Source organism: Coenobita brevimanus, chromosome 80 (genome assembly GCF_032717465.1).
Source record: "Coenobita brevimanus isolate Jiangsu-jjx chromosome 80, ASM3271746v2, whole genome shotgun sequence".
NCBI lineage: Eukaryota > Metazoa > Arthropoda > Malacostraca > Decapoda > Coenobitidae > Coenobita > Coenobita brevimanus.
In genome coordinates, this window is record NC_137033.1 from 16,787,396 (window position 1) to 16,799,554 (window position 12,159).

A 12,159-nucleotide genomic window follows, 5' to 3' on the forward strand; every position below is an offset into this window, starting at 1 on the left:
CCCCCTCTCTCTTCTTTCCTTCCTCCCTTCTTTTCCTTCACTACCTGTCTATCTCCTATCCTCCCTATCTCTCTCCATGTATCTCTCATAGCCTTCCCAAGCTTCCCTACCTTCCTCCCTACCTCCCTACCTCCCTATTTCCACCTTATCTTCCCTACCTTGACCTTCGTTTCCTGGCTATCATCCCTTTTTCTGCTTCCCTTTATTCTTCCTCTGTGTCTCTTTTAGTCCTATCTGTTGACCTTCTCCCTCCCTTTGTCTCCCTTCTTCCTTCTGTCTCTCCTCCCCCTTCCCTCCTTCTCTTCCTTCCCTTCTTCCTTTTCCCTCCCCCCCTTGCTCCCTTCCTTTCTTTCCCTCCTTTCCTCTCTCTCCTCCCCTCCCTTTCTCTCTCTCTTCTTCCTTTTCTCGCCAACCCTCCCTCCCTCCCACACTTTTTCTCCCTCCTGCCCTCTTTCTCCCCTCCCCTCCCTTTCATTCATCTCACCTTCAATTCTCATTCCCCCTGCAATTTCCCTCCCCGCCTTCCTATTCTCCCTTTTCTTCCAGTTTTACCAATATTTCATCTCCCTTGCCATTTCACTCTCCACCCTCCCTACCTACCAACCTCCCTACCTCCCTATCTAGTTTCATGCCTACCTACCTACCACCGTCCTACCTACTGCCTATATACCTCCTACCTACCTACCTTCCTACTTACCTATCCTCGTCTCTGCCCACTTACCTACGTACCTGTTTCTACCCAAATTTCCTCACTACCTTCCCGTCTCCTACCTTCCTGTTCCTTACCTTCCTTTCTACCTACAGCCCTCCCCTCTTACCTCCCTTCTCTCTCTCCCTCCCCCCTCTCTCCCCTCTCCCCTTCGCCCCCGTCCCCACCCCCATCTCCACCCCACCTCACTTCCTTTCAAGACCGACCAATTAAAATTCTTACTTTGTGCACCTGCTTTTTTTTTTTTACACCCGGGCCGTCACACCTTGGCGGGCTAATTAGCATCCAGGCTCCTATGACTCCCCCTCAGCCTAATAAAATAAGTTACCATCAGCCTGAATAGAGAACCAGAGTTGTCCCAATCGTGAAAGAGATAGCATATACCCATGACTACTAACTTTACTTAACTGCAGTGTTTTTTTACGCTAACTTGGCCCAAAACTGCTAACTTCTTATCATAAATGCTTAACACTAGAATAGAGTGCCAGTCACAAAGAAGTGCCATGTAAAGGGTATTCAGATGCGTGGAATTTTCTACAAAAGGGTGAAAATCTGGGCCAAGTTAGAGTAAATGGAGTATAGGCACTTCACTGCATGGACATTTTATTCCGGTCACTCTTTCTACCTCCAGACGATTTTATTCAGCCGATGAGATTTTTTTTTAACTAAAGGGGTAAGATATAGCTTTTGTTAACCCCTTCACTAAGAGAGGGCTTTCCGAAATTGAATAAAATCGCCTGGAATTAGAGAGAATAAATCGGAATAAAGAATCAGTGTAGGGAGAGGGTTAATTATTTTTCTCACAGGTTACGAGGCAGGTGATGTTGCCCCTCTTCCTATTTTTTATTTTTTTATTTTTTGGTGATTTATTTTTGAGAGGGTCGTGGTGTTCGTGTTAGAAAAAAAAAAAGTTGACTATCTACTGCCATTTTCTTTTCTACGTTGCTTTTTCTTTTATGCAGGATGAGAGTGAAATAATTGGTCACTATCTATATTATAATGATCCGATATCTGTATGTAACGCAATTTTCGTTAGAGCAAGGTACCGTTAAAATACTCTAACTTGAAGAATAAAACAATTTCCAGTCCAATCGGGCCACCGGTTCCAGAGTTATGGCTCATTTCTGGCCATTTGTTTAGAGTGGAGGGGATGGATTCGTTCTTGGTCCGGCATTGAAATTCCCAGCATGACAGAAGAGAGAAGAGTGACGTGCTTGTTGTATTATCACTCTCGCTAAAATTTTATGGTAAAATGGTGTAGTATGGTTTAGTATAAAAACACTATTATCCTGCCTCCCCCTCTCTTTCTGTGTGTGTGTGTGTGTGTGTGTGTGTGTGTGTGTGTGTGTGTGTGTGTGTGTGTGTAATTTACCGGGTCGGTCAAGTGATTGTATAAGAGGATTCGAACCAGCGCTTGCAACTGCCTGAGTACAGCAGCTTACCAAGTGTTTGTGTGTGTGTGTGTGTGTGTGTGTGTGTGTTTAGTTCAGTTCAATACAGAGAGAGAGAGAGAGAGAGAGAGAGAGAGAGAGAGAGAGAGAGAGAGAGAGAGAGAGAGAGAGAGGATTTGTGTGAGGAAAGGAAGGTCAAAATCTGGTAAGGCCTTTGTGAGATGGAGGACGATGATTGGAGAGGGGCAGGGAGGTAGGAAAGTAGGGAGGTGGGTAGGTAGGTGAATGGTAGGTAGGAAGGTAGGAAATTAGGGAGGTAGAATGGTAGGGAGGAAGAATGGCAGGGAGGTAGGGAGTTAGGCAGGTTATGTGGGGAGGCAAGAGGTTACGAGGGTAGGTAGGGAGGTAGAAAGATAAGAGGGTAGGGAGGAAGGTAGGGAAGTAGGTAGGGAGGGAGGTTGGAAGGTAGGGAGGTGGGTAGGTAGGAAGGCAGGCAGGGAGGGAAGAAGAAAAATTTAGATATATTGCATGTTCATTTTTTTATTTTCTTAAACTTTGTTTTTTATCGTTTCCACTACTACTTTTTCAGTCTCTCTCTCTCTCTCTCTCTCTCTCTCTCTCTCTCTCTCTCTCTCTCTAACTGAACTAAACAGAGAATGAGAGAGAGAGAGAGAGAGAGAGAGAGAGAGAGAGAGAGAGAGAATCCTATTGATCAGAATACAGAAGAGTTCCAGGGATACAAGAAGCTTAGAGTAAAAGAGCTTAGAGAGGAGAGCAGAGCGGCTTAGAGTAGTGCTGGCTAGAGCAGAGGGGCTTAGAGTAGTGGTGAGAGTAGAAAGGAGTAGAGTCGGGTAGATTTGAGTGGAGTTGGGCAGTTTAGAGCAAAGTAGGATAGATTAGAGAGGCTTAGAGTAAGAGAAGAGTAGCTTTAGATAAGGTGGGGTGGAATAGAAGGTTGGGAGTAGATTAGAGTAGGGTAGAGAAGAGCAGAATAGAACAGAGTATATTAGAATAGAGTAGAGCAGAGTAGAAGAGAATAGAATGGAGTAAAGAAGAGAGGAGTAGAGCAGAGCAGAATAAAATAGAGATGAGTAGAGCAGAGTAAAGCAGAGCAGAGCAGAATAAAATAGAGAAGGGTAGAGCAGAGCAGAGTAGAACAGAGTAGACTAGAGTAGAGTAGAATAGACTTGAGTAGAGTAGAGTGATGTAGTAAATCCTTCTACTTACTGGCTGTTGTCCCTTCTGGTAGTGCTGTCCCATGCCCCCGTAGCCCCAGTTTGGACCAACATCGGGGCGGAACCTGGACCTGGGGGGCAAGGAGGGGTTAGTCGGGGCGGGGCAATGATGAGGCAGGGGCTGGGGAGGGGCAGTGATGTGGCAGCGGATAGGATGGGGCAAGGATGGGTTAGAAGGTGGGGTGGGGCAGTGATGGGGCAGGGGGTAAGATGGGGCATAAATGGGGTGGGACAATGATGGGACAAGAGATGGAGTGGGGCAAAGAAAGGGCAAAGAAAGTGAAGACTGAATGGAGTGGGGTAGTATGAGAGAGAGAGAGAGAGAGAGAGAGAGTCGTATAGAGACAGAAACAAAAACAGAAAGGAAAAAAAGAAAAGAAAAACGCTATATTTCTGCAAAGTCCTACATAAAAAAAAATATGAGGCAGGATGGTAAGAAAATAGGTAACAATGTGATGAAAATGTATAAACTGCTACCTTGACTAATGTATTCATCTCTGGAAGCCTTAATTTATCTGTTAGCGTAGATAAATAGATAAACAGACGGAAATATTAACCCTCTATCAAATACAGGGTTTAACATACTCCCTAAATATTACTTTTATACAGGTTCCGTCACTTTCATACGTCCATTTAATCCATTCAGAATTATGACACCTTTCTTGACTCATTCTCTCTACCTCCTAACTCCATTTTTCAAGAAGGATCTTTGGCTGAAAGGACTAATAAAAGCTATATTAACCTCTCTATTTTGAAAAGTCTGCATATATATAAGTCACGGGATTCAGAGGGTTAAGATCAGCCTTCGTTAACCCCTTCACTACAATGTTGACGTTTCACTTGCATTCTTCTTACCACCAGACGATTTCTTTTCATATGAGACATCGTAGTGAAACGGTCAACTTCTTCAGTTTGATGGCGTCTTTTTCCATTTTATTCTTGCTATCTGTTGACGATTTTACGCGGTTTTGGACGGATCTGTATTAGAAAAAGAGGTCGTGAAGGCTTTATCTAACCCCTCCAATTCAAACCGTCTCTCCAAATTTCTAACTTGAAGACAATCGCCTGGAGATGTCTAGAATAATATATGTAGCCTAATATTTCGTGTTTTGTGAGCGTTAAAATCTCCTGTTCCTGTCACTTTTAACTCGTTTTATCATGATGAAGATATTTTTATTTCCTTCGCTACCTTCAGACAAGTTATTCAGGTCAGGGATGGGTTATGAAAGCCTTACATAACGCTTCCATCCTAAACGCGTCCCCTATAGTGAAGAAGATTGACTAAATGTAACGAGAATAGAATGCAAGAGGCATCTCACTCCCGTCTCTCTAACTCCCCTTGAATGCCAACAGAGCCAACAATTGACTACCCTAAATTGAGTCTGCTCCACCCCTCGTCAGCAGAGCTACGCATCTCGCTCTTCATTTCTCCCGCCAATTTCGCCTCTTTGTCTTCCCCCCGTTCTCTCAGGTAACCACATTCCCATCAGTCTCGCGGAACAGCTTATCGCCAGAAGGGAGGAGGTAATCGGAAAACTACGGTGATGGAATTGGAAATGAGGCAAAGGCGAGATGAAAGACGGCGCGCACAGGTCCGCCATGATGGATGCTGGCTGTGACGTCACGAGTGTAAACAAACCCCTGTCAGCTGGGTCCTGTCTCGCTCCTTGGACAAAGTTTGCACGGGTCTTTGGACGAGAAAAGCGTGCGTGTAAGAGGATTTTAAAACTTCTTTTCTTTTTACAGCTTAAGTTTTAACTTTACTACCTTGTAGCATTTTCTTATTCCATTATTACCGCTATCAGACAGTGTTCTTAAATTCAGGAAAAACCTTCAGGAATGAACGGTTTAATGACGGCTACGTAGTCCAAATATTTAAGGCAAGGGTGATCTGTTGCTCTCCCCTGGGTAGCAACCTGTGAGATATAATTCCCAACCCTTCCTCCGACTTATACCTGAATGGACGCATCAAGTTACAGCGCCTTATCCTATTAGACCACCGGCGCCTATTTTTGTTGCACTCATTAAAAATAAAAATAAGAGTAAAGACACACGGGGACTTATTTCCACTGAATTTCATATAGCGTCAACCTTCAGCATGATAGTGATATGAATTTTACCAAGTGCTTCTCCCTATTTTCCGGTACGGCTAATTACAGGAGGGTTTGATAGGGTTACAAGAGTCGTCTGCGTTGTTTTCTTAAGCGTCAGTAGTTAGTTGTTTTTATGATATTTTAGTGTCGGGCCACCTGGAAAGGCCCGCTAGGTCTGTGTGGTCTAGGTGTATGTGCAATTTTAGGTAACTCTCTCTCTCTCTCTCTCTCTCTCTCTCTCTCTCTCTCTCTATCATTATCATACTCCTCCATCACTCTTGCGTCCCCTTCACTCTCCCCTCTCCCTCTCTCTCTTTCTTTTTGGTCTCACCCTCTTCAGCTTTCCCCTCCCCTTCTCACTCTGACTTCCCTCACTCTCGCATCCCTTGTAGGTTCAGTTTCACTCACTTTCTCACTTTCAGCTGCGTCTCTCTCTCTCTCTCTCCCTCTCTCTCTGTCTTTATTCTCAGATCCTCTTCTTCAGGATAAAATACTTTCTCACATTTTATCTTTCACTTCCAACGCTTTCCATCCTAAATCCTCTCTTACTTTCTCTGTTTCCTCACTCACTCACATTTTCTTCCTCACTTTCACCACTTTCCATCCCCGGCCCTTCCCCACTTCTATCTCAATTTCCTCTCTCACTACACACGTTCACCTTTCTCACATATTCGCTTTTATTTCTTATTTTATCATTCATTCCTCACTCAATAATTTTCACCCTCATTCAGTCACCTCCTTCATTCACACCCTTACTCACCATCACCCTCATCCTCACTTTTTCACTCACACCCTCTTTCTCACCCAGATTTACCTCTCTCTCTCTCTCTCTCTCTCTCTCTCTCTCTCTCTCTCTCTCTCTCTCTCTCTCTCTCTAATTCCTCCATCGTTCCTCCATTCTTGAGAGACAGGTGGAGAGTGACAAGTCCCTAATACCTTCTATAGAAAACGAAAATGAGAGAGAGAGAGAGAGAGAGAGAGAGAGAGAGAGAGAGAGAGAGAGAGAGAGAGAGAGAGAGAGAGAGAGGCTAGCTAGGAAATCTAGGGAAAAAGGCTTAGAAATATTTTAGGCAGAGGAGTGAAGGGAGGGGGGGAAGGGGAGGAAGAGGAGTAGAGAGAGGTAGGAGAGGAAGGAAGGGAGGGAGGGGGGAGGGACAAGTGAGAAAGGAATGGTGGGGTGGGAGATGGATGGATAGAGGGACGGGGGAGGGGAAGGGAAGGAGAGAGAGGGAGGGGAGGGAGGGAGAAAAGAGGAGGGAGGGAAGGGGAGGAGTGGCAATCAAGAAAAAGGTATAGGAATTCGTGCGCAGAGAGAGAGAGAGAGAGAGAGAGAGCAATGCAACTTTTTTCCCTGAAACTTTTCGTCCTCTCTCATATACGTCTTTCTTCTCCATGTTTCTCCTTTTTTCACCCCTCTCTTTTTTTTCTCTCTCTTCTTCTCTCTCCTTGTCCTTCTCATTTCCTTTCTCTTCCACCCACTTCCTTTTCATTGCCTTATTTTCTCCATCAACTTAGTTTCTCCTTCCTTTAAATTTTTCTTCTGCATTTTCTTTCCTTTATATTTCCTTCCTTTTAATTTTCTATCCTTCATCATTATTGTCTCTTTCTCCTCTTTACTTTCTTTCCATCCTCTTTATTTTTTCTCTTTCCTCTTTATTTTCTCTCTATCCTCTTTTTTTTTTTTTCTAACTCATTACTATTTCTTTTCTCTCTTTCCTTTTTATTTACTCTCCTTCCTCTTCATCTTTCCTTCCTCCTTAGTTCCTCTTATTCCTCTTTATTTCCTCTCCTTCCTCTTATTCTATACTTCAGCTTCGTTTAGTCTCCTCCTCTATTTCCTGTTCTTCGCCTTCCTTTTCTCTTCTTCCGCTTCGTTTCCTCCTTTCCCGTTATCTCGTCTTCTCGTCTCTCTTCCTCTCTTCTCTCTTCCTCTCTCCTCTTTCTCACCTGATCACTCTTTTCCCTTCTTCCTCTCTCCCTACTCTGTCATCTCCTCTCCCTGTCTCTCCTCCTCTCTCTTCCCCCTTCCTCCTCTTTCCTCACCTCTCTCCTCCCTCCTCCCTCCCTCCTACCCTCTCTTCCCCCTTCCTTCTCTCCTCTCCTTTCTCTTCTTCCTCCCTTCTCTCCTCTCCTCTCTCTTCTTCCTTCCTTCTCTCCTCTCCTCTCTCTTCTTCCTTCCTTCTCTCCTCTCCTCTCTCTTCTTCCTTCCTTCTCTCCTCTCCTCTCTCTTCTTCCTTCCTTCTCTCCTCTCCTCTCGCTTTCCTCCCTCCTCTGTCTCTCCCATTCGCTCTTGTCCCTTCTCTCCTCTCTAATTCCTCCCTCCTCTGGCTCTCCAGCTCTCTCTTCTCCCTCCTTCTTCTCTCCCACTCCATCTTTTCCCTTCCTTCTCTCTCCACACTCTCTCCTCTTCCCTAATCTTTCTCACCTACTCCCTCTTCACCCTGTTTCCTCTCTCCCCATTTTTTTCTCCTCCCTCTGTCTCCTTCGCTCCCTCTCCTCCCCTCTTTCTCTCTCATCCTCTCTCTTCTCCCTCGGTCTCTCCTGTTCCTTCTTCTCCTCTCTTTCTCTCCCACCCTCACTCTCCTCCCTCGGCCTCTCTTGCTCCCTCTTCTCCATTCTTTCTCTCCCAGTTCCCCTTCCTATCTCCCCATCTCCCCACCGGACAAACAGTACCTGGGGGAGGGAAGCTGAAAAAACATCTCTTTTCCCTAACAGGAGATTGCCTAGACCCTCCTCTCTCTCTCTCTCTCTCTCTCTCTCTCTCTCTCTCTCTCTCTCTCTCGCTCGCTCGCTCGCTCGCTCGCTCGCTCTCTCGCTCTCTCTCATACCAGCCCCTTCATTACTAAATCTTTTTTCTGAGGTGAATGAAATGGTCTGGTGATACTCTTAATCCATTGAGTACAAGGGAGGCTTTTCTTCTTATTTTAGGTGTGGCAGTGTGGATCAAGTGTATGAGAGAGAGAGAGAGAGAGAGAGAGAGAGAGAGAGAGAGAGAGAGAGGGCGAAGCATATTTTAAAAAAAAAACTCTTGGGAATCATCACACCACATTTCACCGTCTCTCCCAAAATTGATAGCGGTGTGTGTGTGTGTGTGTGTGTGTGTGTGTGTGTGTGTGTGTGTGTGTGTGTGTGTGTGTGTTCCTGAAGTGAAATAAAATCGCCAGGTGCTAAACAGTGAAGAAATTTTTAAGACATTCTTCTCCTTCACTTCATAAGCCCCTTTTTAAGATGAATAAAATCGTCTGTTGGTATCTGAAATGAATAAAAATAATAAATGAAATGTGTCCTCGTACTGAAGCTGTTGAACTGAATTATGAGGGGAGTCAGAAGAGGCAGTGGGGGAGGGGGGGAGGGAGAGCGTGAAAGTGAATGACGGGTGGGCTGTGACGTCAGAGAGAGAGAGAGAGAGAAGGGGGGGGGAGAGGGAGAGAACGTGGGTCACAGTGGAAGAGTGTGAGTGAGTGAGCGAGTGAGTGAGTGCGTGGGAGTGGGGCTAGAAGCGAGTGGGATTCTGTATAACTGAGAGTGGGGATTGGACAAAAGATTAAACCGCTTTGAAACACCATATATATATTTTTTTGGGAGGGGGACACGATTATTAATTAATGAAAGAAGCAACTGTATGGCAGGTGATTGTGTGTGTGTGTGTGTGTGTGTGTGTGTGTGTGTGTGTGTGTGTGTGTGTGTGTGTGTGTGTGTGTGTCCATTTATACCGTATCTATAGGCAAGAGTGTAATTGGTTTTAGAGTTCATTTGATCTCGAAATAGCTATGGACTTTTTGAGAGCTGGGAGGATTGGGTTAGTCTGTTTGTATGGCCTATTATTAGTAGAACGGTGATTACAGGTGTCATTTTCCGGTTCAGTTTAGTGGTGTTGATGGTGTGCTGGTGTTGGTGTGGTGCTGTGACGGTACTCTGGTGTGTTGGTGTGGTGGGGGTGGTGTGGTGTTGGTGGGATGTGATGGTGGTGTGGCGTTTGTGGTTTGGTGTGGTGAGGGTTGTGTGGTGTTGGTGGTGTGGTGTGGTGAGGGTGTTGTGGTGTAGTGGTGTGGTGTGGTGTGCTGTGGTGAGAGTGGTGTGGTGTTGGTGGTGTGATGTGGTGTTGGTGTGGTGTGCTGTGGTGAGAGTGGTGTGGTGTTGGTGGTGTGATGTGGTGTTGGTGTGGTGTGGTGTGGTGTGGTGTGGTGCTGGTGGTGTGGTGCTGGTGGTGTGGTGTGGTGAGGGTGGTGTGGTGTTGGTGGTGTGGTGTGGTGAGGGTGGTGTGATGTTGGTAGTGTGGTGTTGATGAGATGCGATTATGGTATGATATTTCTGTGGTGTGGTGGTAGCGGGTGGTGTAAGCGTGGTATGACACTGATGTGGTGTGCTGTGGTTGATGGTGGGAGCTTGGTAATGTGGTGGTGTGGTGGCTCTGTGATGGTGTGGTGGTGTGGAGCCTGTGCATTGGTGTGGTGTATGCGCACTGATGTGAAGAATAGTGGTAGTGTGGTGGTGTGATAGTGTTATAGTGTGGCAGTGTTGTGTTGTGATAGGGAGGTGGTGTGACATTGAGGTAGTGTAGTAGTGTGGTGGTGTGGTAGTGTGGTGAGTGTGGTAGTGTGGTGGTGTAGTAGTGTGTTGTGTAGCGGTGTGGTAGTGTGGTTGTGTGGTGGTGTGGTAGTGTGGTAGTGCAGTAGTGTGGTAGTGTGGTGGCAGTAATGTGGCGTCTGTGTTGTGGTAACGCGAGACTCGTAAAAGTCGTTGTAAATGGAAACTGTGGTGGCGTGGGCGGTGTGGTGGTGTGGCGAGAAAGGTATTTCAATGGTGACGGTGTGAGGGTGTGTGGTGTGGCAGTGTGGTGGTGTGGTAGTATGGTGGTGTGGTGGTGTGGCAGTGTGGTGGTGTGGTATTGTGGTGGTGTGGTGGTGTGGCAGTCTGGTGGAATGGTAGTGTGGTGGTGTAGAGGGTGTGATGGTATGGTGGTATGGAAGGTGTACTGGTGTGGTATTGTATTGTAGTATGGGGATTATGATAACTGTGGTGAATGTGGTGTTGTGATGGTGATAGTGATGGTGTGGTATCGTGAAACGTATGGTATGAGTGTGGTGGTCTGCTGGTGTGGTGGAATTTTAATGTGGCAGTGTTAGTGGTATAACAATAGGGTGGTGTAGTGGCGTGGAAAAGAATGACAGATGTGGTGCTGTGATGGTGTGAAGGTTGTCGTAGACTAGGCGTTATAATGGTGTGGTATATTTTCTGGTATGATTGTTTGAATGGCGTGGTTTGCAAAGGTGTGGTAGGCTTGGTGGTGTGGTGGTGTAGCCAAGTGGTATTGTGGTGGGTAAACAGGATAGATAAACAGTGTGTGGAAGGGCCCGGTTGAGTAAACGGTGTTGTGATGTGGTAGTTGTGGTAGGTGTGGCAAATAATGGTGGTGTGAGTGGTATGACTGGTATAATAAGAGAACAGTGTGGCAGATGTGGTGGGTGTGGTGATGTGAAGAACTTGGGCGATTAGATGGTGGGGTGGTATGGACTGGTGTGGTAGGTGTGGTGGTGTGAATGGGTGTGGCAGGTGTGATGGTGTGGTGGTGTGGTAATGAATGTGGCAGGTGTGGTGGTGTGCTGGCATAAATGGTATTAAAATAGCATCCTGTGCAGAGGAAAATTAGTTCTGATGTGTGTTCACCATATTCTTTCCCGGCTCTGTAATTTTTCTCTCAATCCCCTCGCTCTTCCCCTTCCTCTTCCCCTTCCTCTTCCCCTCCTCTTTCCTGTATTTTCCCCTCCTCTTCCCCTCCTCTTCCCTGTATTTTCTCCTCCTCTTCCCCTCCTCTTCCATTTCTCTTCCCCTTCTCTTCCCTTCCTCTTCCTCTCTTCTTTCCCATCCTCATTCCTTTCTCTTCCCTTCAACCTTCCCTGCTCTTTCCCTCCCCATCCCTTCCTCTCCCCCTTCTTTCCTCTCCCCCTCCTTTCTCCTTTCTCTTTTGTTTCTCTTCTCCACCTTTTCTTCTTCTCTCCCGTTCCCCTTCACTTTCTCTTTACTTTTCTTCCTTCCTTCTTCCCTCTTCTCCTCTGCTATTCTTCTTCCTGCTTTCCTCTTCACTCTTTCTTCCTCTTCCCTTCTTCCTCCACTCCACTAAAAATTTTCCCCGTTTAATCATGTTCCCTCTTTTCTCTCATCTCTCTCTCTCTCTCTCTCTCTCTCTCTCTCTCTCTCTCTCTCTCTCTCTCACTGTGTCCAGTTCTGTACAGCAGCTGCTGTTTGCAGATGATACTGCACTGGTGACTGAATCAGAGGAGTTGAGACAGTTGGTAGAGGAGTTTGGAAGGGTGTGTGAAAGGAGGAAATTGAAAGTAAATGAGAATAAGAGTAAAGTGATGAAGTGTACGAGGTTGATAGATGATAGGGGGATGAATATAGTTTTGAATGGTGAGTTCCTTGAGGAGGTAGATTGTTTTAAATATCTAGGGTCACATGTTGCTGTGGATGGAAGAATAGATGCAGAAGTGAAGTTTAGAATAAATGAAGTAGGAAAGGTGCTGGGAGGAATGAAAAAAGTGTTTAAATGTCGTTCGCTTAGAATGGATGTAAAGAGAATTCTGTATGAGGGTGTTGTGGTACCGACTGCGTTATATGGGACTGAAACATGGAATATGGGTGTAGCAGAGAGGAAAAGTTTGAATGTAATGGAGATGAGGTGTCTGAGGAGTATGTGTGGAGTGACGCGTATGGATCGGGTGCGAAATGAT

General features: G+C 45.9%; 1 protein-coding gene across 4 annotated transcripts in view; it reads right to left on the reverse strand.

Annotated features, from left to right (window-relative positions):
- spab (space blanket) overlaps positions 1-12,159 on the reverse strand; it is a 91,808-nt gene that overhangs the window by 63,921 nt on the left and 15,728 nt on the right. For all 4 annotated transcript variants that reach the window (XM_080279863.1, XM_080279862.1, XM_080279865.1 and 1 more), the window contains exon 3: positions 3,328-3,406. In XM_080279863.1, coding sequence (XP_080135989.1) covers positions 3,328-3,406 — 79 coding nt within the window. The remainder of the gene's footprint in view (positions 1-3,327; positions 3,407-12,159) is intronic.